General features: G+C 44.4%; 1 protein-coding gene and 1 non-coding gene across 3 annotated transcripts in view; both read left to right on the forward strand.

Moving 5' to 3' along the window:
- Window positions 1-24,805, forward strand: part of RIMKLA (ribosomal modification protein rimK like family member A) — a 36,401-nt gene extending 11,596 nt beyond the window's left edge. The window contains exons 2-6 of one of the 2 annotated variants that reach the window (XR_010940770.1): window positions 4,053-4,283; window positions 7,642-7,728; window positions 12,820-13,023; window positions 15,981-16,830; window positions 17,699-24,805. Coding sequence is in view for 1 of the 2 variants with exons in the window: in XM_067725734.1 (XP_067581835.1) it covers window positions 4,053-4,283; window positions 7,642-7,728; window positions 12,820-13,023; window positions 15,981-16,471 (1,013 nt within the window). In the remaining variant the exon portion in view is untranslated. Of the gene's footprint in view, window positions 1-4,052; window positions 4,284-7,641; window positions 7,729-12,819; window positions 13,024-15,980 lie in introns of both variants that reach the window. The other variant, XM_067725734.1, reaches the window with a different exon arrangement.
- On the forward strand, window positions 14,307-14,379 carry TRNAG-UCC (transfer RNA glycine (anticodon UCC)). The gene has a single exon. It is a non-coding gene; the product is annotated as a tRNA-Gly (tRNA).

Genomic DNA, 24,805 nt, shown 5'->3' on the forward strand with positions numbered 1-24,805 from the left:
GATGCATATACAAGATGTTTTCTTTTTTTAATTGAAGCGTAGTTGATTTACAATGTCGTGCTAATTTCTGCTGTACGGCAAAGTGACTCAGTTATACATATATATACATTCTTTTTTTATATTCTTTTCCATTATGGTTTATCCCAGGATACTGAATACAGTTCCCTGTGCTATATAGCAGGACCTTGTTGTTTATTTACTCTAAATGTAATAGTTTGCATCTGCTAACCCCAAACTCCCAGTCCATCCCTCTCCCTCCCTCCCTCCCCCTTGGCAACCACAAGTCTGTTCTCTATGTTGTTTTTTTTTTTTTTTTTTAACAAGATGCCTTTAATTTAAATGCAATAATACATATGAATGTTCTTGGCAAAGTTCTTCAAACACAGTAGATGATCAGTAAAAATGTTAGGCAAATTCAGATCTGGATGACTGCACCTTTTATTTTCCATGCTTCTTCCCTGTATTGGTATGAATGATTGAGAATGGGTTTTAATTCTTAGAGCTCTACTTTCCAGTAATGACTTGTTTCTTTCTAAAGCTATTTCTCTGTATTATTAAGCGCATTTCTTTGCTGTTGTACATATAAATGCAAAAGTCTAGTTTTGTAGAATTAATTTAATCCAATATATAGGTTAGAAAAAAAACAGGCTCAGTTCTTTGGAAAAGTTACTCATTTTTCTGTCTTGTTTTTAATACATTAAAATATTTCCAAATATAAATAATAGAGTCAAAAACATAATTACCCATAAAAGTATATTATTCTTTTTAGAAGTAATATGGAGAAAATATTGTGGTTTCAAAAAGTTGATTTAGACTAGGTTGGCTATTGGTCATTATACTAACTAGTTTGGGGACTGATCTTTTTCACGATCTTATTGACCTGTTGGGGGACATAGTGATCATTTTAGTTTTTTTAAAAAAGTGGTTTGAGGCTAAATAGTAAATCTCAATCCCAGTCTCGCAATCTGGAAGATCCCCAAATGTCCCAGAAGTAACTCAGCTCCTTTCCCCCCACCTTGCTTCCCAGATCAAGGTGATGCCTGAGGGCACTAGGACACTCAATCACGTGAAATCCCTTGTTATTGAGGGCACGAGCCCCTCATTGTTCAGGGCTTTCCTTCCGTTGCTGGCAGCCAAGCAGAGCCCTGCCCTCCTTGAGGTCCTGCATCAGCACTTCATTCCCTTGGTTTAAGGCCCATAGATTGCAGTGGGATCATTAAGGATCCCAGGAAAGGTGACACATTAAGCTCCATCCTTTCCCAAAAGGAGATATCAATGGGGAGAGGGAGAGAGATCGCTAAGTGGTTAAAGGCTTCAGAATTCACTGACAGGTTTGCCAAGTGCCAGCCTTAAACCCAAACTGTGCTTGGCCGTGGCTCTGTGGAATTGCTCTTCCTGCTAAAGGATGCCACGGTGAGCAGCAGACTCTTGTCTCCTACTTCTAGAAATGGTGATTTAGACAAGGTGCAAACAGCAAAGAAAATGGGCATGAACATGGGACAAGTGACATTGCCCCTTAGCAAGGATGCTGGAGCTGGGTCAATGGGCAGAGAAGTAACTGGTTGTGCATATGTTTTCCCTAAACACGTCACATCCCTCTCTGCACAGAGCTGGACGGCCAGCACAGTCAGAGACCAGACCTGTCTAACTGCTTGGGAGAGCCTTTTCAGCTCCACGTTAACCCATTCCATTCTTCATTTATTAAAGGCTTCAGTTGGAATGAGCCAAGCCCAAAGATTTACCTTTGGAGAAGAGAGATGAAATCCTGGTAAGACTTCCTAGGTGTACGTGAATCTGCTTATCGAGGCTGAGCTGTCTCTCTCCACTTGTGGTTGGTATTTCCAGAAATGACTGAATTCTTTTCTTCCCATTTAGAAGTTTTACCGTTTGTCTGTGGTCTCATGTTGAGATTTAAAACCCAGACGTTTCTGCTGCTTCTCATCTCTCTAGGTCACTTTTCTGTTGCAAAGCCATTTTTTCTCATCAGGTGGTACAAATCTCCATACAGTGTCCTACCTTGCTCAGTAGAGTGTCTGTGTGATAATAATGCCAGTGCCTTGCATATCTATAGCGTTTTGTGGTTCTCAAAGCATTTTTGCATATATTATCTCATTATGTAATGTTGTTCTGGGCTGTTGCTTTTCCCCTCAGTGTTCTGTATTTTACTTGCCATTTTCACCAACTTGAATACTTTTCTTTCTTCTCCTACCAGTTTTGAGGATATTATTCAGGGTTTACTCTTTTCCCGCTTTCATATTATTTTCCCCAGGGGCGCTAAGTGGCAAAGGAAAAAGCATGTATAAATGATACTGTTTTCTGATGGCAAAGTAAAGATAACCTGAATGCTCTTTACAAATCACCCCTGAGAATTATATTCCATTTCCTTGGGTTCACACTATCAGCAGAAGTACTAAAAACAACTTAACTTAATGATTGTGCTTACTCTCTTTTTTTTAAATTGGTGAAACCTCTAGAATGAGAGGAAACTGTGCAAGTTAGATCCATGTAGTAGTTTTGTGGTTTTGGTTTTTCTGTTTGCTTGCTTTTGTTTTGTTTTGCTTAGAGTTTTTATATTGATATTATTCATCCCACAATAGAGGAATAGTAACTTCCTTAGTACCTTTTGTTTTCTTGGAGTTATATGGTTGTACACTTTTATCACTTATGAAAGCGAAGGTGCTTTAGGTTAAAGCCTAAAAGATGGTTCTCAAACTGTGTTTAAAATGTTTTCTGTAGAGCACTTTAGAGACTCCTTTAAGGTTCACTAAGGCAGACCAAGTAGTTCCCTGAACTCACTTCTCATTGCCCTATCCAGTCTATTTCCTGTCTCCATCATTCCATCCCCAGATGCTGGGTGCACCGGAGATGCCTACGTAACTACTTATAGTAATGCAAACCATAAGATATCAGGGTTGAAAGAGATCAGGCAGGTTGCTGTGAACTTATTAACTTTTGCATTCCTTCTGTGCCATCCTCGGATGACTCATGAGCCTCACTCAGCCCATTCCATCCTAAGGCAGAGGAAAAGTATCCCTTTTGTTGAGCCCAAATCTATCTCCATGTAGCTTCTGTATAATTAAACAAACACTGAGTGCCTATCATGCAGCAGATACTGTTCTAGGCGCTGGGGATACAGAAGTGAACAGTCAGACAAAATAATGCTCTTTTGGATAGCTCCTCAGCTGTACCTCCTGAGGTCATAGAAGACAAGCCAAATAATTCTTCTGCATGGAGCTGCACAGATAATTGAGACTGCACTCCTGTTCCTCTGAGTCTTCACTACAAGCTAATACTACCAGTTCATCCAGTATCATACAGGTTTAAGTCCTTTGGCTATATAGACCAATTGTTCTGTGATGCATTCTAGTTTTTCTTAATATTGAATTGATTTTTAGTATATTGATTTTTTTAAAGTTTTTTGGTATCAAGGTAATACACAGTTGGAGATATTTTGGAAAATACTGATAAGTATAAATAGAAACTCATCTATAGTCCCATTACCCACTGTTAAAATGTTGGTATATTTCCTTCTAGCATTTTCTAACTTGTACTGATAATTTTGTATCCTGTTTTTTTTTACCTAACATTGACATTTTTACATTCATTATATTCGTAATATTCCAGATGACTTTTAAAGATGAAGTCATAAGAGTGGTAAAATACCGTAAGTGACCTTTACTGCATTCCTTGTCATTAAGTGTCCAGCCTCCTAAGCCACTACATTTTGAGTAACACTAGTCCTACATGGAAGGAGGGTGCTGGACTGCATTATCTCCTATGGATTCTTCTAACTTGGATTATTCTTGATATGCTGCTCTTCCCCCCCCCCGGCCCCACCCTGTTCATTCTTTTGTGTTTCCTCAATGTCGTGCTCTGCCCATGTGTTTGGAGTATAGGGTGGACGGTAGCTTCTCATTACAACAGGATATCCAAGTGCCGTTTTCAAGGCTATCTTCCTGCTAGGTTCAGTCTTGAGGAGTCTGTTGGAACCAGTGCTTCTGGTGGGACTAGATGATGGCCAGCCCAGAGCTCATTTCTTCCTTTGATTGCAGGCCTGCAGCTGAACCAGAAGGCGCTCACCACTTTCCCAGACGTGGTGCTCGTCCGGGTGCCCACACCCTCAGTGCAGTCGGACAGTGACATCACCGTCCTGCGACACCTGGAGAAGTTGGGCTGCCGCTTAGTCAACCGCCCACAGAGCATTCTAAACTGCATCAACAAATTCTGGACATTCCAGGAGCTGGCTGGACATGGGGTCCCCATGCCGGACACCTTCTCCTATGGTGAGTGTCCTTAAAATAGGATTGAGACTTGTCTTTCCAAATAGCCTGCATCCCTATGTTCTCTCTCCCCAGAAGGCCTCTGGCATCTCTTGTTGGTTTTCAAGGCGAATCTGTTCATCTTAGATGATTCAACATCTTGAGTCTTTATCATAGTCATTCCCTCTGTCTGAAATGTCTTTACTTCTTTCTCTCTGGAATTCATTCATTAAATATGTAGCTGGTACACACTGTGTGCCAACTACCACAATAGGCTCTAGGCTCTAGCAACAAGTAAGAGAGTCCTACCCTCAGGGCATTCCCAGTTCATCAGAGGCAGTTTCAGTGCAGTGCCAGGATAAGAGTTAGCGCAAGGTGGTATGGGAATACACAGGAGAGCTCCTAATTTCGTTTAGTAGGTGATGGGGAAAGAAGGCTTCCCAAAAGAGAGAACATCTAAACTAGCTGAAGTTATCCAGCTAAAGCAAGGGGGACAGGGGAGCAGTCTAAGAAGAAAGCAGAATATAGAAAGACCTAGAGGCAAGAGAGAGCATGACCGATTGGTGGTATTTTGAGTAGTTTGTGGAACATCAAGGAGATAGGGTTGAGATATAAGGCTAGAAAGATAAGAAGTCACCATATACAGTACATGAAAGAGATCAGGGGTAATCCTGAGACTAACAGGAAGTTATTGGAGGGCTTTAAGCAAGGAAATGGCCTGATCAGAGTTCAGAATGTCACTTTGGCTACACTGTGGAGAAGGAATTGGACCAGAGGCAAAGTAGCGACAGGATATGTACTGGTAGGCTTTATAAACAATGCAAATGAGCAATGATAGTCTAAACTAAGGTGGCCATAGTAAGAATGAAGATAAGTGAACAGATTCAGGACTTAGGAAGGAGACAGAAATATTAGGACATGATGATTGAGTGGCTATGCGGAGCATGGAGAGGAATCAAGAGTGACTCTGGTTTCTGGTTTGGGCAACCAGATGTGAAAGCGAACACTCACTGAGACTAGAACCATGGGAGAGGAGAAACAGATTGGTGGGTAGGGCAAGGCATTGTCGGAAGAGGTTATTATAGTTTGGGACACATTCTGTTTGAGGTGTCTGTAGTATGTAAAAGTAAAACTATTCAGTAGGCAGCAGGTAAATGGATCTGGAGCTCCTGAGAGAGGTGTAGACTAAGGAAGTGGATTTGGAAACTTCCATTATGTTAAGTGAAGTCACAAGAATGGATGAGATTACTCAGGGAGAAGATGCAGAATGAAGAGAGGCCTGAGCTGTACACCTAAAATGGTTCAAATGGTAACTTTTACGTTATGTATATTTTACCACAATAAAATAACAACATTTAATAAAAGAGGGTTCGAGAGGGAATCCTTTAGGGAATAGGAAAAGGAAGAAGGACCTATGCAAGAGGCCAAGTAAGAGCACCTGGAGAGGTGAGAACAGAAAGAAGAGAGATGACAGAAGCCAATGGAAAGAACATCCCAAGAAGGATGGTGTAATTAAAAGGGGTGTTTAATTCTGAGAGGATGCGTAACATACTCATGGAGATGTGTGTTGGATCTAGCAACAGGGAATTCAATGAACACAGCTTCAGTTCAGCCATAGGGAGAAAAGCCAACTTGTCAAGGATGAGGAAGTGAATGGGAAGTGAGGAAACGGAAACCCTTTGAGTAGCTTGATTGTAAGGATACAAGGTTGTAGTTAAGAGATGATGCAGGGTGAAGGAATGGGTTTTATTTGTTTAAGATGGGAGATTACTGAGCATGTTTAAAATGCTGCTGGAATTCTGAACTGAGAGGTTGAAGATACAGCAGAGAGGGGACACTTAATGGTGCAAGATCCCTGAGGAGGTGAGAGGGAAAGGGGTCCGGGGCACAGGTGCGGGGATGGCCTCAGATAAGCAGGACCCCTCTTGCACTGTATTATGAGGGAAGGACAAAAGGATGGCTAGAAACGAGTTATATTTATCAGTGGGTGTCAGGAAGCTGGGAGTTCTCTTCTTATAAAATGTCCTCATTGTAAAGATGCCCCTGATTATCTACACAGCCTTTTCATGCTGCTTTATTTTTTTTTAATCATTAGCACTTTTGTGACAGGTCTTATTAGTATCCCAGAGTATTTTGCTTTGCAAAAAATTGATGAACTGGGCTTCCCTGGTGACGCAGTGGTTGAGAGTCCGCCTGCCGATGCAGGGGATGCGGGTTCATGCCCAGGTCCGGGAAGATCCCACATGCTGCGGAGTGGCTGGGCCCGTGAGCCATGGCCACTGAGCCTGTGCGTCTGGAGCCTGTGCTCCGCAATGGGAGAGGCCGCAGCAGTGAGAGGCCCGCATACTGCAAAAAAAAAAAAAATTGATGAACTACAGTATCACCTGTGGTAGGTAGAATAATGGTCCCCCAAAGATTAATATTCATATTTTTTAAATGAAGGCTTAAAGGAGTGTAGTGGAGCCAATTCGGGCTTTCAAATCATGCCTTACCTTTGGGTGAGAAATATCCCAGGCTTGGTTTCTTTGGGTATTGGTTTTCTACTGCAGTACAACAATCTACTGAAAACTTAGCAGCTTAAACAACACCCATTTATCATCTCACAGTTTCTGGAGGTCTGAAGTCCAGCCACAGCATAGCTGGACTCTTTGCTTAGGTCTCGCCAGGGCAGCTGGGCTGGGACCACATCTGAGGTCTGGGGTCTTCCAGGCTTACTGTTGGCATTCAGTTCCTTGTAGTTGTAGGACTGAGGTTCCCACTTACTTGCTGGCTGTCAACTGAGGGCCATTCTCAGCTCTTAGAGGCTGCCTGTTGGCCCTGTCACATGGACTTCTCTCCAACATGGCAGTTTGCTCCCTCAAGGCCAGCAGGAGAGTTTCTCTGATGCTTCACCTTCTTTTACAGGGCTCTCCTGATTAGGTCAGGTCCACCAAGAATCATCTCCCTTTTGATTAACTCAAAGTCAACTGATTATTAGCCTAATTGCAGGAATGCTATCCCAGCATAGTCACTTGTCCCCCCTACACTCAGGAGAGGGGGTTATACAGAGCACGTACACCAGCGGGTAGGAATCTTGGGGGCCTTCTTAGAATTCCGCCTACCACAGCCAAGGTAAGGGAAGAATCCCTGCCCTGCCTGCGGGGTTGTCATGACGATTGCGTGAACCAGAGCGCATGAAGCCGCTGCCATGTGGGAGCGCGTGATAATGCTGCTTTCCTGATCTCTCTGTTCCCACCTTTTGTGTGGCACTTGCACAGTGCGTGTCTGTCCGATGGAATGGGTTCACGTTGCCTTAAGCAGAGGGATGTGAGGCCTCCAGAGAATTCCCCCAGAGCCCTGGACCATCAGCCTCACCTTCACCGACTTTTGCTTTTCTTGACAGGTGGGCATGAAGACTTCTCAAAAATGATCGATGAAGCCGAGCCGCTGGGCTACCCAGTCGTGGTGAAGAGCACGCGCGGACACCGGGGTCAGTGCCCCTCTTCCCGGGCTGCTGTTTGGGCCTCCTCTCTGCTCGGAGGAGACGGAGCTCCCCCTTGCGGAGCTTGTGGTGTAGTCCCTACTTCTGTCCCCTCCTCGCTGTCCGCACTGTCCTTGCTTTGTTCAGACCCTTCCCAGCCCTTCCCTGGACTGTGGCAGCAGACTCCTGACTTGATTCTGACTGCTTTCCCTAACTTCACTGCCAGGGCATCCTGTATTCGTTGGGGGGAGCAATTTCTCTGAAACAAAGATCTCTTCTTGTCACTCCTTTGCTGAAAAACCCTCCCAAGAACTGGTGTTGCCTATTACATACTGTTTATATTCCTCACCGTGGCACTGAAGGCCCTGGACGAACAGCATCCATCTTCCTTTGCAACTTTCTCTAGCCACGTGAACCCTCTGTAATCCATTCCAGACTAGACCATGTATTCTGCTGTTTTTAAACCTCTGCTCTCTTCCCTTTGCTGGGAACGCCATCTTCCTCTGCCCTCTAGTGAACTTCTGCTCGGGCTTTAAGGCCAGCTCCACGTCATTTCTTCTCTGTCCACATCCCTGGTCTCCTTCCCTCTCTTCCAGACAAAATTAATTGCCCTTCCCTTTGTGTTTCCGAAGCACTTCATCCATGCCGCTAGCATAGTACTACGGCTTATGACAGTTATAGATTTATGTGCCTTTTCCCCTTTTTGACTGTGAGCTGCTCAGGGGGTGGGAACCAGGTCCTGCCCATCTCTGTCTCCAAGACCTACTACAGTGCTCAAGACATAGTAGTTGAAGAGGACGTATGCAGCAGAAAGCCATCCCCCTCCCTTGTGGTATGAGAGCGAGTACCTCCTGATGATACCCAGATGGCATCCTTAACTGCTCAGGGCATCTGGAATGAGAGGAGGTACCCTAATGGACATGGAATGAGCAGTTCCCATGAACTTGACACACTCACTGCTCTCATCTCCATTGTGTAGAGAGTAGAGAAGTAGCACTTCAGGGCGATGGCTGGTGAATGCCTGTCTGAGCCAAACGGAGGGAGGGGCCCACTCTGCCCTGAGTCAGGGAAGGCTTCGGTGGAAGAAAAGGAGACTTAAGTTGGAATGTGGAGTTTGAACTGGATGAGCAACATACAGAAACAGGTGTGGGCAAAGCAACCTGGGAAAGGGAAGTGGTCCTGCTAAGAAGTGAGAGAAATGAGTTTGGGTGGCGAGATGATGCACATGTACTACAGTGCAAAAATGCAATGTCTCAACTAGTTTTTTATTGTGGTAAAATATACATAAAATAAAACTCAGCTAATCTTTATTGAGTGCCCACAAAGTGCCAAGGAGATACAGAAAGGAACAGAACAAAAATTCCTGCCCTCCAGGAGCTCACATTGTAGAAGGGAAAGACAGACACTAAACAAATTAAATAGAAGATATAGTATTTTTAGATATTTTTAAAATTGAGATATAATTCACAAAACAAAAATGTACCATTTTAAATTATGTAATTCAGAGGATTTTAGTATCTTCACTCTTCTGTACAACCATTACACTATCTCATTCCATAACATTTCCATCACCCCAAAAAGAAACCCTGTACTTGTTAAAGGTCAGTCCCAAGGGCCCCTCCCCTAGTCCCTGGCAACCACTAATCTGTTTTCTGTTTCTGTGGCTTTGCCTCTTTTGGACATTTCATATCAATGGAACCATACAATATGTGGCCTTTTGTGTGGGTTTCTCTGACTTAGCGTAATGTTTGCAAGGATCATCATGTTGTAGCATGGATCCGTTTTTTTATCCCTTTTTATGACTCAGTAATATTCTATTGTATGGATATGCCACATTTTGTTTATCTGTTCATCTGGTGATGGACATTTGGGTTGCTTTACTTTGTGGCTATTATAAATAATGCTGCTATGAACATTCATGTACAAGTTTTTGTGTGAACATATGTTTTCTTTTCTCTTGGGTATACACCTAAGAGTAGAATTGCAGGGTTGTATGGTAACTCTGTGTTTAACTTTAGGGGAGTTGCCAAACTGTTTTCCGCAGCAGTTATGCCATTTTACATTCCCACCAGCAATGTATGAAGTTCCAATTTCTTCACATACTAAACAAAACTTTTATATTGGGTATATTAATTTGCCTCGACAAATTATGCAAATGGTCACCATACCTCCACCGTAAAAACAAGCCACAAGCCACAATGCATGTTTTCCAAGCATTAGTAATGTGTGGGCCCACTTTATATATTTATTTTTAAAGTCTTTTTTAAACTTGAAGTATAATTGACATGCAAACATTATATTAGCTTCAGGTGTACAACATAGTGATTCGATATTTGTCTATATTGCAAAATGATCACAATAGGCCTAGTTAACATCTGTCACCATACATAGTTACATAATTTTTTTCTCTTATTATGAAAACTTTTAAGATTTACTTTCTTAGCAACTTTTAAATGTGTAATTTGTTTTTATTATAGCCATCCTACTGGGTGTAATGTGGTATATTATTATGGTTTTGATCTGTAGTTTCCTAATGACTAACATTGAACATCTTTTCATATTATTGGCCATTTGTATATCTTCTTTGAAGGAATGACTATTCAAATCCTTTGCCCATTTTCCAGTTGGCTTATTGGTCTTTTATTGACTTTTTTACAGCTCTTTATATATTGTGGCTACTACTGTCTTATCAGATACATAATTTGAGCATGATGTTTTCCCACTCTGTAGGTCGTGTTTTCACTTTTTTGATAGTATTCTTTGATACACAAAAGTTTTAATGAAGTTCAATTTATCTATTTTTTCCTTTGGTTACTTGTATTTTTGATGTCGTTTTGTGCTTGCCTAATCCAAGGTCACACAGATTTACACCTATCTCTCCTCCTAAGAGTTTTACAGTTTTAGCCGTTACATTTGGGTCTTTGAGCCATTTTGAATTAATTTTTGTATATGGTGTGATGAAGGTCCAACTTCATCCTTTTGCCTGTGGATATCCAGTTTTCTCAGTATTATTTGTTGAAGAGACTGTTGGTTCCCCACTGAATGCTCTTGGAACTCTTGCCAAAAATCAAAAATTGACGATCTGTATGAGAGTTTATTCTGGGCTCTCAATTCTATTCCATTCATCTATATGTCTATCCTTATGCCAGGCCACACTATCTTGTTACTGTAACTTGGTAGAAAGTTTTGAAATTGGGAAATACAAGTCCTCCAACTTTGTCCTTCTTTCTCAAGATTGCATTGGCTATTTGGGGTCCCTTGCATTTACATATGAATTTTAGGATCATCATATCGATTTCTGCAAAACAGGAAGTTGGAATTTTGGTGGGGATTGCACTGAGTTTGTAGATCAATTTGAGGAGTATTGCCATCTTAACAATATTAATCTTCCAATTTCTGAACATGGAATGTCTTTGCATTTATTTCAATCTTTAAGTTCTTTCAAATATTTTGTAGTTTTCAGTGTATAAGTCTTGAGCTTCTTTGGTTAAATGTATTCCTAAGTTTTTTTATTCCTTTTGATACTATCGTAAACGGAATTGTGATCTTAATTTTATTTTCGGATTGGTCGTTGCTAGTGTAGCACACACATCTTAGGGAAAATGGGTAGGGAGTAAACAAAGTCACAGCAGTTGTTAGGCTCTAGTATATGGAAATCAATCTAAAGAAGGCAGTGGACTCATGCAGGCTATGCCTTTGAGAAAGTTACTAATCCTGTGGACCTTTATTTTCCTCTTCTGTAAAACAAAAATAACTATCCTTGTCCTAATGGCTTCATAGAGCTAGTATGAAGTGTAAGAGAAATAATTTTTTTAAAAAATAAAGTGTTTGGCACACAGTAGATGATTAACTAATCTTAGTGCCCTTCGCCCTGCCCAGTTTTTTTCCTCCTTGCTTTCAAACTGTAGCTCCTTTATTAACTGCAGACTAAGCCCCATATTAGAACCTCTGTGCCAGGAACCAAGGAACAAAGTCCATATTTTTAGCCCCCATTTCTGCTGAAAATCCTACCTATGTCCAGAGAATCCCCAGTGCCTATCATTGAATCCCAGCCATCTGCTGCCAGATGCCAGATCTCCTGGTGCCAGATGTCCAATGATTGAGACATGGTTTGGAGGTTATTTTTTGGTCTTATAGGCCACTAGGGGCTGATACCCATTCCTCTTTTTATTAAGACTTCAGAAATGTCCCACTCTTTTTAAGGTGGTGACACATATCTTAGGAAAACCATCTCTTTTTTCCATGTTTGCGAACAAGAAGGATCAGGGTATGGTATGCTTATGTCAGGTTTACAGAGCAAACCTGTCAGGGCCCCCCGCTCATACCTGTTAGCTAATATGCAAATGGAAAAGCAGATGCCAAATAACTGCAAAAGCATAAGTGATTCAAGCAGAAAATACAGAATTTGGAGTCAGGAAAGAATGCTTTTCCCAGAGATCAATAGAAGTACGGATCATTCCTTTCAGAATTAAACGGGTACAGCCAAATAATAAGTTTCTTATGTTTAAAAGGAGGAAGCACATCTGGCAGTGGCTCCCTCTTTGAACCCCCATAGTATTTTGCACAGACCTCTCCTGATGCTATATCAGGCTGTGTCATTATCTTTTGTGGGTCTCTGTCCATCTTGACTGGGAATTCCTCTAAAGTATGTTCAGTTAGTTATGTTCTGTAAGCATTGATTGACACTTGCTTTGTGCATCGAGCCTAGTGTGAGGTGTGAGGATTTAGAAAAAAACGTGAGACATGGACTCTACCAAATCAGCATCCTGGGGTGATAGGCGGTGCTGACTGTTTCTGGAACCGAATTGACTAGATCCCTAGGAAGTTATTTTGGCCCCTTCTGGGCGTTTCTGGAATACATTTCGATTTCATTTTGAAAAAAGAGTTGTGAAAGGAGAAGGACCTGAGTAAAACCCAGAAAAAAATGAGGTTCGACAGCCATTTGATAAGACGCAAGAGTCGATTCAGAGAAATTGAAGGGGCCACAGTGAGGCGAGTTGGGAAAGAATGGATGACTCTGGACCTGGAGGTGGGATGGCAAGGACTGCGCTCAAAGGCTTCTCTAACTACTTCTCTTGCTCTTTGTCTTTCTTCTTAAAGGAAAAGCTGTTTTTCTCGCAAGAGATAAACACCACCTCTCAGATATCTGCCATGTGATCCGCCATGATGTGCCCTACCTGTTCCAGAAGTACGTGAAGGAGTCCCATGGAAAGGATATCCGGGTGGTGGTAGTAGGTGGCCAGGTGATAGGCTCTATGCTTCGCTGCTCCACAGACGGACGGATGCAGAGCAACTGCTCTCTCGGTGAGGCACGAAAGCTCAGTCGGACTGTTGGTCAGGGGAGGCCACCAGGGTTTTTCATTAGGATGTTTGCACCCAGCCAGTGAATGTGTCTCGATCCCTCCTATCTGGTCAGACCGTCTGCAAGGCGCCAGGATCACAGAGAGGAATTAGAAACAAGCCCTTTCCCTTAGCAGCAAGCAGTCCAGGAGGGTGGCAGGTGGGTGTAAGTGCCATGACGGAGGTCAGGCCAGGGATGTCAGGATGCTGAGATTTGAACCCTGTCCTGTAGGTGTTAGGACTTGGCAGTCAGCTTTAAACAAGGGAGTGACATGAGGATTGGTGTTTGAGAAGAACTGACATCTGGGAAGAGGATGGATTGAAGGCATGAGAGGGAGGCAGGGAGTTGAGTTTGGAAGCTGTGGCAATAGCTCAGGCAAGAAGCAAGGAGAGTCTCAACTAAGGCAATGGGGAACTCCCTGGCAGTCCAGTGGTTAAGACTCCGCGCTTTCACTGCTGAGGACTCGGGTTCGATTCCTGGTCCAGGAACTCCAGCAAGCCATGTGGTGCAGCCAAAAATAATAATTAAAAAAAAAAAAAGAAACTGAAAAGTAAGGCTATGGCTGGAGACATAGCATATTCTGCTTTTCCATTGTAATTGAAGATTGTGTTTCTTTTTTCTTTCGAAAATTGTGTTTTTCTTATATGTTTGACGTTATTAGAAAGCTGCAGTTTATGTCTGGGTCAAAAGCATAACCTCATCCCATTAACCTATTGCTAAAGCTTGTTTTCAGTTTTGGTGCATGGAGATGGTCCCGGGGGAATGGGAATGTTCATCTTCATCACAGAAATCTATTGTCAGCCTCATGAGTGGAATTTGTATGTTGGTAATGTGAAAGAGTACCCAGTCGTTATTTCCTAGATCGCCAGATGAGTATACCAAGTCTGGTGACTAATGACGAGGCTGAAACACCAATCTGGTCCTTCTTCCTGAGTGTGGTTGAGCAGCCTCCCCACGTGGACTCCAGGGTAGAGGCTGACAGTGTAGCGATTAATGAGAGTCCTTGCCCTTGGGCAGCTTATGGTCCAGTAAAGGAGAAGATGCATAAACAGATCATCGTAAGGTACTGTGACTAAAGCGCTGTGATAGAAGCAAATGCTAGGCTCAGGTTGACACAGTGCTAAGTACCTAATATATTATCTCATTTAATTTTCATGACAATCCCATGTCTTACCACAGTATCGAACCTTATGTATTATCAGTTTGTCTTTTTCAGTCAGCTCACAAAATCCATTCTTTGGGGACTTCCCTGGTGGTCCAGTGGTTAGGACTCTGCACTTCCACTGCCGGGGCCCTAGGTTCGATCCCTGGTCAGGGAACTAAGATCCCATAAGCCATACGGCCAAAAGAAAAAACAAACAAAAAAATCCATTCTTTAACTAGAAAGTACACTGTTTTGTAATTTATCCATATTCCTGTTTTTGATGAGCTGTTTTAAAGCTGTTCAGTAGCCTTTTCCTCACACCATATAATAGATGGTGGAGGGGCAGAGTTAAGGTAAAGCCATTAGTTCCTGAGAATACAAGTGTTAAGTCTTTGCAAAGAGACTGAAGGAAGACAATTAAATCTGAGGTCTTAGCTTTTTAACAAGTAAGGGCAATCAGACTCTCTCTGACCTCGGTATGAGATTTTTGTCTCACAGGCCTCTCTCTTCTTAGAAAATAATAATTTTGTTTCTTCTAATTTCTAAAAGGAATTCATTCTCAGTGTAGAAAATACAGCAAAGTCAAATAGAAAACGATATTTGTCATTAATCCCGCCATCTAGAGACAACCAATGTTAACATTTTGGTGTCGTTTCTGATGATGTTTTTTTGCATAATTATGGTCATACTGTACAGCCTTCAATCCTTTTAAGTATTTTCCTGTGTGATCACGAACTCTATCATTTTTAGTAATGGGTGTAAACTATGCTGCTTTCCTCTTCTGTGAGCTAATTAGATTATAATTTTTCATTTACTCATCAACAAATATCGAGTGCCTACCATGTACCAGTATTTTGACTTTCCAGTATTTTAAGTGACGGCCATCAGCATCTTTGTGCATAAGCTTTTTTCCCCGATATGTAAGATTATTTCCTTCATGGTGGGATGACTGGGTCAGAGGATATAAACATTTTTTAAACTCTAGGAAAGAAACAATCATTACTTTCTCAGAGGGTGTCCTGATTTCCATCCAGACCTTTTGTTGGTAATAAAAATGCCCATCTTGCTGCCCTCCCCCGACATCCCTCACCTCTTCCTTGAAGGGTCATTTGACTCATTTGTCCGGTCGGTGCCTGGTGTTGTTGCCAAAATTCGGCCTCCGTACACTGGGGCCACACTAAATCTCAGAGACAGAGTTTTGGTGAAGTATCATGGAAAGGAATAGCTTTATTGCTTTGCCAGGCAAAGGGGGCCACAGTGGGCTAATGCCCACAGGACTGTGTGTCCTGCCCTGGAGGGGGTAGTGAGGAGTCTTATAGTGTTCACGGAGCAGGGCGTGATCAGCTCGTGGACATTCTTCTGATTGGCTGGTGGTGAGGTAATGGGCTCTCAGCATCATCAACCTTCTGGTTCCAACCGGTCTGGGGTCTCCGTGCTTGTGGGCAGCATACATTTAACTTCTTCCACCTGCTGGGGGTTTCAGTATCTGCAAAACAGCTCACAGGATGTGGCTCAGAATATTAACTGCAGTCCTTGAGGAAGAGCTAAAGGTCCTTGACTTTGTTTAATGGCTAAAGTATTATTATCTTATCTTGCTTGACTGTTTTCCTTTCTTTCCGCATTTTCTCACTTCTCTGATTAAATTTATTCTTTGACTAAAGTTTTTCTACGACAAAGGGCAGGCAGAGGATATGGGTAGGGGTCTCTTCTGGGAAGGCCTTATACGGTCCTGCTCGGTTACAGTGTCACCATTACATCACTGCACTTTCCCCACAGGTGGCGTGGGCGTCATGTGCCCACTGACAGAACAAGGCAAGCAGCTGGCTATCCAGGTGTCCAACATCCTGGGCATGGACTTCTGTGGCATCGACCTCCTCATCATGGACGATGGCTCCTTTATGGTGTGCGAAGCAAACGCCAACGTGGGTTTCCTAGCCTTCGACCAGGCCTGCAACTTAGATGTGGGCGGGGTCATTGCAGACTACACCATGTCCTTGCTGCCCAGCAGGCAGACCGGGAAGATGGCTGTCCTCCCGGGACTGTCTAGTCCCAGGGAGAAGAAAGAGCCAGACAGCTGTGCTTCAGCTCAGGGAGTCACAGAGAGCGTCTACGCCATCAACAGCGGGTCTACCTCTAGCGAGAGCGAGCCTGAACTGGGAGAGATCCGGGGGTCCTCAGCAAGCACAGCGGGGGCCCCGGCCCCCATGCTGCCCGACCCTGGCTACAACATTAACGCCAGGATTGCTTCAGAATTAAAACTTCAGTGAGTTCCTGCTTTTTGGCAGCATTGAAACCAAATCCTACTGCTTCCCTAGTAGTTTTGAGCGAATAAAATCTGGACTAGTGTGATTTCATTTGCACAGAAACTAGAAATCCCATCTGGGCACTCAGCATTCTTTCTAACGATGATGGAAGCCAATGGCCTAGCTTTGTGGTTTCTATAAACACTAATATAAAAACCCTCACCGAGAACAACATCCCGACTGATGGATTTGATACCGATGTCTGCTACAAGCAATTGGATGTTACGGCTGACTCTGTGCTGTGCTTCTGGCTTTTAGCAGTGGAGCCCATTAACTCAACGGCTCCTGGAAATACTGTACAAAAGAGCAACCACCGGACAGAGGCACGTGCAGAAGAGGTGGAATGTGACTGCAGTTGTGTGCTCTTCATTAAGTGTGTGTGTGTGTGTGTGTGTGTGTGTGTGTGTGTGAGAGAGAGAGAGAGAGAGAGAGAGAGAGAGAGAGAGATGCTCGGAGTATACACAGTCCCAGTGCTATTAGCGAATCAGTCTCTGCTCCCCATCAATCACCATCTTGACCATATTTATCTGACACTCAGGATATGGTGTTTTAAAGGGAGCTTCCTCCTTAGCATCTTCAATGCAGCACTTTGTAGAAAGTGAAATTGAGCGTCCTTTGACTTCACTCGTTGGCAAACATCCTGCTCTGTAACTGGGGCTTTCTACAGATTGCTTTGCCACTCCAAATATATAGATCCTGCTTCAACTAGCGCCAGCCCCAGCAGCCTCTTGCACCTTTGCTGCCTTTGGCCTCAGCTGGAAATGCACTTCAGTGACCTAGTGGCCACACACTTTCTTCCTTAAGCATGCACTAGAACACCATGGACTTCTTTTCAATAGACTGTTCACTTGACATTAGAAGCGAGTGGGTTTTTAATCCTAGAAAGCTACTGGAAGATAATCATTTCCCCCTCTCTTCCACTGAAACTTTACGTAATTAGCTATAGGAGATTTTCTTGTATGAGTCGGTGTTGTGAGCCTGTTGGGTAGCTAGAGCCATTGGAAACACTCCAATCCCCTTGACATACTAGTCTTACCCAGGTTCCAGAGACCTGTCCTTACCCACTTTTCCACACTGGGGAGACTCAGGTATCAGGAATAACTCATTGCACATTTGGTGGGGGGGATGGGGGGTGGGGGGAGTGGATAATGTAGACATGACACCAAGTGCTTTTCATTTTAACTCTTCCAGCAGTAGATGATGAGACTGCCCTTGGGAGAAGTCACGGACATGGAGTGTTTCATTTCTGCTTCTGTGAAGTATGACAAAAATGAGCAAGGCTACCTTTTTAACCAAATACACTAGAACATATGCACTCAAGAGTCAACATGGGCTTCCCTGGTGGCACAGTGGTTGAGAGTCCGCCTGCCGATGCGGGGGACACGGGTTTGTGCCCCGGTCTGGGAAGATCCCACATGCCACGGAGCGGCTGGGCCCGTGAGCCATGGACGCTGAGCCTGCACGTCCGGAGCCTGTGCTCCGCAACGGGAGAGGCTACAGCAGTGAGAGGCCCGCGTACCGCAAAAAAAAAAAAAAAAGAGTCACCATGATTGTACTTATTTCCCTGGGAGACCTTACTCTTGAGCTGTGATGTTGCATGTACCAAGAGCACTAAACTTCCTCTTTGGAGTTACCTTTGAAGCCATGCAAGAAAAGAGGCCTCATAACCTTATAGTCAGACCTCGTTTTTTTACACCACCCTTCCCCAGAGTTCATCCCGAGCTCCATCACCCATTTTATTGATCAGACTTATCTTCTAATGCTCCTTGGCTGTTAAAAAATATCATTCCTCAAAAGAATAAATCTACCCTTAAAAGACAAAGACTTATCAATGTTAAGGATGCTTACAAGTGGACAGTTTCCAAGGAAGGTTCTAGAAATGTTATGCGTAAGGTCAGCTTCGCTGGACTAAAGATACATCTTCCCAACGTGACCAGTTTGAAGGCAACAACACCCATTCGGGTGTACGAATTCCTGTACTTATTCTGCTGTAAATGTAAAATGTGTATAAAGTCAAACTATTACATTTTTTCCACAACACATTTAAATAGAAATTGGCTTTGAAAGTACTGTGGCTAAAATCAGATCTCACCAAGTAACTGAAACTGAAAAATGTTTGGCACCATGCAATGGAGATGTTGCACTACACAGTAGTAGTTTAAATACAGTCAACGTAGGGTGCATGCCACTGAACTGTAATTCCAGTCATGTGTCTGTACAGTGAAAAACGATAATCCTTCACCTTTATATAGGTTAAGACATGTACCTTATCTTTACCACTCAGGGTGGGTTTAGAAGGATGGTCCTAGGTCTGTTCTCGTTGGATTTGGCCAGATGCTTTCTACGTAAACCTCTGAACCAAGTGATGACTTTCTGGAAGCTGCATTCACTCCTTCCCACAGTTTAGTGTAAGCCCAGTCTCTCCACTTTACCTAAATAGATGCTAGTGTGCCCCATCCTGAGCACAGCAGCTAGAGGGTGCTTCCAGACTTGTCAAAGGGGGCCCGTTTTCCAGCCGCCAGTGACATCTGTCGTCATTGGCATCATTGCTTGGAACCCTGTCTAGAGAGCTGGGGCACAGCTGGATCATAGCCTCCCTCCAGGATTTCCCATACTGGCTGTGGGCCCTGGGAGCCTCAGCCAGGTGGCTGGGCCACACTCGTCACAGCTGCCCACAGGGTCTGCTGGAAGGAACATGGGGCACAGAGCCAGATGCCGGTTCTGGTTCTCCCCTAAAATAGCTGATTAACCTTATACAATCAAGTTGACTCTGTGCCTCGATTTTTCCATTCTCCTGCTCGGGGAGATGCCTATTCTATTTAGCTCTTGGGGCGGGTGTTTTGAGGTTGGAGTTAATTAATGAAACTGTACATTGCATGGGAGGTGGTAGAAGGACGCCTCCCACATCTGGTTTTTAGCAGTTTCCTATCACCCCTCCTCTGGGGGGATTAAAGAGGCCAAAAGTTCTTGGCATTAGCACACTAAACAGTGGTAGAGGGCCTGAAAAAGGATGCAGCTTCTCAGAGGGTTATGACCTGAAAGACGTAAGGCTCTTAGTGTATTGAGCCTTCTGGACGGATCATTTCTAACCTGAAACTCTTGACTCTCGTGTATCAACTGACAGTCTTCCTCGTGTAACATAAATTGCAGTGTCTGTATACAGTCTTCCCATTGTCTGGTAGTAGCATCTTGAAACTGGTCAGAACTTCAATGCCAACAGCTCCGTCACTCAGAATATATATAACTTTGCACTTGGGAAAAATGTCTTCATGCTGTTTGTCTGATTGCTGAGGGGTATGGGGTTCCCCCGGAAGGTGGATTTGGGGCTTTAGGTCTCGAGGATCTGATCAACAATATACGTGGATCTTAAGCCATTAGTGTCACAATTGCAGACTCAATTCTCCCAGCTCAGAGGGGATTCCATGAATGTTGGGGATGGACTAGGAGGAAGGAGAGGAGAGGAAGGTCTGGGGTAGTTTTGTGACATTTCAGTGGAAGAAATAAGTTGGGATCATCTGGAATTCTAGTGGGAAGGAGGAAGAAATGGCTCTTCTGTGGGTTGTTTGAATGAAAGAATTGTGAATATGTATTGCTTATAGAGATAGGGGTCTTTAAAACTATTCTGTATAAAGAAAATGAGTTGCATGGGTTCTCATCCACCTCAGCGGAAGTAAGAGAGACATACCTCATCCCCCTTTTTTAAAATAATTAATTAATTAATTTTTTTAAACCTCAAAGACAATTTATTTATTTTTGGCTGTGTTGGGTCTTCGTTTCTGTGCGAGGGCTTTCTCTAGTTGTGGCAAGCGGGGGCCACTCTTCATCGCAGTGTGCGGGCCTCTCACGATCGCGGCCTCTCTTGTTGCGGAGCACAGGCTTCAGATGCGCAGGCTCAGCAGTTGTGGCTCACGGGCCTAGTTGCTCCGCGGCATGTGGGATCTTCCCAGACCAGGGCTCGAACCCGTGTCCCCTGCATTAGCAGGCAGATTCTCAACCACTGTGCCACCAGGGAAGCCCCCCCGCTTTTTTCATCTTTTTTCATGAAGTTTTTTTTTTTTTAATTGGAGTATAGTTGCTTTACACTGCTATGTCAGTTTCTGATGTACAGCAAAGTGAATCAGCCGTATGTATACATCTATCCCCTCTTTTTTGGATTTCCTTCCCATTTAGGTCACCACAGAGCACTGAGTAGAGTTCCCGGTGCTATGCAATAGGTTCTCATTAGTTATCTGTTTTATACATAGTAGTGTGTATATGTCGATCCCAATCTCCCAATCTCCCAATTCATCTCACCCTCCCCTTCCCACTTTGTTCTCTACCTCCGTGTCTCTATTTCTGCTTTGCAAATAAGATTATCTGTACCATTTTTCTAGATTCCGCATATATGCGTTCATATATTTGTTTTTCTCTTTCTGACTTACTTCCCTCTGTATGACAGTCTCTAGGTCCATCCATGTCTTTGCAAATGATGCAATTTCATTTCTTTTTATGGCTGAGTAATATTCCATTGTATATATGTACCACATCTTTATCCATTCCTCTGTTGATGGACATTTAGGTTGCTTCCATGTCCTAGCTATTGTAAATAGTGCTGCAGTGAACAAAGGGGTGCATGTGTCTTTTTGAATTATGTTTTTCTCAGGATATATGCCCAATAGTGGGATTGCTGGGTCGTATAGTAGTTCTATTTTTAGTTTTTTAAGGAACCTCCATACTGTTCTCCATAGTGGCTGTATCAACTTACATTCCCACCAACAGTGTAAGAGGGTTCCCTTTTCTCTGCACCCTCTCCAGCATTTGTTGTTGTACATTTTTTGATGATGGCCATTCTGACCAGTGTGAGGTGATACCTCATTGTAGTTTTCATTTGCATTTCTCTAATAATTAGTGATGTTGAGCATCTTTTCATGTGTTTGTTGGCCATCTGTATGACAAACTATACAAACAGCTCATGCAGCTCAATATCAGAAAAACAAACAACCCAATCGAAAAATGGGCAGAAGACCTAAACAGACATTTCTCCAAAGAAGACATACCTCATCCCTTCTTTAAGTCCTGATGAAGGCTGATCTTGAGAACCAGCTCTGAATGTAAATTAGAGGAAGGTTGAAGCAGCTAGCTGGGGGGGAGGCGGGGGTGGTTCCACGATCACTCAAGTAACAGCTGACCCTCCCGGAAGTTAATGACCAGAATACCATGTGCAGGCGGTCACAGAGCCATGTTGGAGGGTGAGTCCAAAGTCGGTGAAACAGCCTAATAATTTCCTGTGCACCTGGAGGTGAGGCTTCTATCTGCTGTCAGTCTACGCTGATTTTCTGGGAAGAGCCCTGACAGCAGCCTTCTTGTCACTGTCCCTGGAGTTAGCGTTCCTAGATCTGCCGCTGTAGCCTAATAGAAAACCTGCTGCTGTTTATGACGCTTCTGAGACTCCTCAGATCAGATCGTGGCTTAAACTCTTGTCACCTGGAAGACCACCGTCTCAGGCGTATGTTGTCTTAATCCTTTCTTAAAACCGTATTATGCTTCCATTCCAAATCTGTGGTTACACTGCAGCCTTCCCTTCTAAAACTCACACAGCCGAGTATGAAAACCTCGTCCCTTCTAGCCTTTCCATTTCCTTCTCCAGGCGCGTTTCCCCTGCTGACCAGTGGCACTGCTCTGCGCCCCGTGCTGGCAACGCAACACTGTTGGGTAGTCTTGCTCTGGCATTGCATATTCACTAGGGCTCTGAGGCAACCCTAAGAAGGTCACCCGTCAAGCCAGATTTGAGGGCACAGGAATAACAGCACTTTGGAATCAGTTCAGGCCCTGTTTTATAGATGGGACTCTGAATCCCAGAGGCCAAGGTCACTTAGCTAGTCAGCAGCAAGGTTGGGACCCAGGCAGTCTGGTTCGCAACCGGTGTGGCATACTGCCGGAGGTGGCTCTGTTCTTCCATGGCGTCCAGCACTGCTGCCATCCTGGACCCACCCTGTGCCCATCCCCCTTCTGCTGAGCCTCTGCTCTGGATCAACATGGTGCCTGCTGTGAAGGATTCAGCTCTTGGATGGCTTTTAGGTAAGAGCCCCAGAGGCCTAGATAAGATTTTCTGGTGTGTGCTGGCTCATGGCCTGTGCCTCCTGTAGACCAGCCAAGACCACATAGCGTCACATTACACCATCAGTGATGGGATGTGAGAGAAGGCCCCTGCCAAGCTGACTGAAGGCTTCCTTGGCCCCAGTTTGGTTCATGTTCCCTCACTGCAGAATGTCTTGGATTTGCGGAGGCCTTCGTGGGCCTCCATGGAGGCCAAGGGCTTGAAGGTCCCAAACGTCTTCCGTCAGGCACACCTGAGGGGGAATCCTGATTGATACACATGTTAGCTACAATCAGCCACAAAGTCAAAGGCTTCCTCCCTCTCGCAGTTCCACAGTGCATCCCCCTTGCAGCCGGCCACTAGGGGCACTCTTCCCTGTTGTAGCCCATGGGTCAGCTGAGGACCCCCTGCCCCTTGAGATCCAGAGAAGTCTGATAACTGGGCCTTTGGATCTCTGTGATTTCTAAAGGGCTTATATCTCAGCAGTCACTGCTGACTCCAGACTTCTGCTACCTCATTTTAAGCAACAATCATGTCTCATCCCTTCACCGCATCAGCTGAGACAGGCTCGGTTCCTGTCCCCACTTCCACACACACCAAAATTCAAATGAATCAGTGTGGGAGCGTGTGCCTGTGTGTGTTCCAGTGATGTGGGAGGAAACGGGAGACGTGGCAGCAACGCAGACGTGGCAGCAATGCAGGCATTGCAGCAATGCAGACGTGGTACCCCCATTCATAAAATGTTCTTCTGTACTCTACAGAGGAATCCATTCACCTTCCACTCCATGTGGTACCTGACTCCCTTCTCAGGACAAACTAAATCCACGTATGTTCTCATGGACGGCAGCATAGCCATTCCTTTTCCTAATATGATTCCTGCCAACACCTCTACCTTCAAGATTTCACCTTCTATCACGGATGGCTTATTAAAGGCATTTTCCTAAGCAAAGACCACTCCCTCCCCAAGAAGAACTCAAGTGCCATCCCTTAGGGTGATATATTTTTCATTCCCACTACCCTAGCTGCGCATGGCAACCACCATCATCACCACTAGCTGTTGGGGTCATCACGCTTTACGGAAGGCAACACGGATTGATGTAAATGGTGCTAGTTTGGGTTAGCCCCGGTTCAAATCCTGACTTGATAACTTATGGCTTATGTGACCTCAGGAAAGTCACTTAATCTTGCTTAACCTTTGCATCATCACCTATAAATGTGATAAATAAACACAATCTTGAATGTGAAGCTCTTAACCACAAGTCTGGCTTTCAGCAGGTTCCTTTCCTCTTGCTTTCTCCACTGTCAGCAATCCCCAACAGCTCCCGCCAGTGACCATGGCTCAGTGCCAAGGGGTAAAAGCTGGCAGACAGCAGCTTTACAGCTGGAAAAAGAGATGCGGGGGAGGGAGGGGATAGGACTGGTGGCTGATTAAGCATGCTGCGGTTTAGGCTTAAGGACTGAAAGGTCCCATCCATCCCTGAGATTCTGTGATGCTCTAGTGTAAGATATAGGGGGTGTATCTGGCTTAGAAAAGTCCTGGAGGAAAGGCTGCCTCAGACACCTGGGAGGCTGGAGAGTGGAGGAGCAGCGTGACCTTGTATGATTTAGCACCTGGTTTCTCTGGCTCTTCCTGTATGAGGTTTGCTGGCTTTGCATCAAATGGAAGGAGGAGGTGCCAGGGATTTGAATTAAATCTGTCAAACAGAGGGTGAGGGGAGTGCAGAAGGCTGGGGGGCGGGGGCGCGGAGCTGTGCAGGGAACTCTGATAGCCCAACAGCACCATCTGGACTTGGCAGGGATGACAGCCCTGAGAGCAGATGGAACTAGCCAATAAAACAGCTGAAATTCTGCTGTCCTGGGCGTGTCCCGAGTCGGACCCCCAGAATCTTCTATTTGGAAGGAACACTGCTCTACTATAAGTGGAGAGCTGGGGTTCTTAGTCTAGAACTAATAAAGGTCTTCGTGAAGGCAAGACCAGGCAGGTGGCTGGTTTGTTTAGTCCCACCTGGAGGTCCCCAGAGTACCAGTGTTGTGGTGGAGCCGGCTTGGACCAGCCCATGAGAGCAGATTGTTACAGTTTCAGGAATTTTGTGGGCTGGTTGTTAGATGCAGCCACAATTAAAAATTAAATTATAGGGCTTCCCTGGTAGCGCAGTGGTTGAGAGTCCGCCTGCCGATGCAGGGGACACGGGTTCGTGCCCTGTTCCGGGAAGATCTCACAT

The sequence above is a fragment of the Pseudorca crassidens genome, chromosome 2 (genome assembly GCF_039906515.1).
Source record: "Pseudorca crassidens isolate mPseCra1 chromosome 2, mPseCra1.hap1, whole genome shotgun sequence".
Taxonomy (NCBI): domain Eukaryota; kingdom Metazoa; phylum Chordata; class Mammalia; order Artiodactyla; family Delphinidae; genus Pseudorca; species Pseudorca crassidens.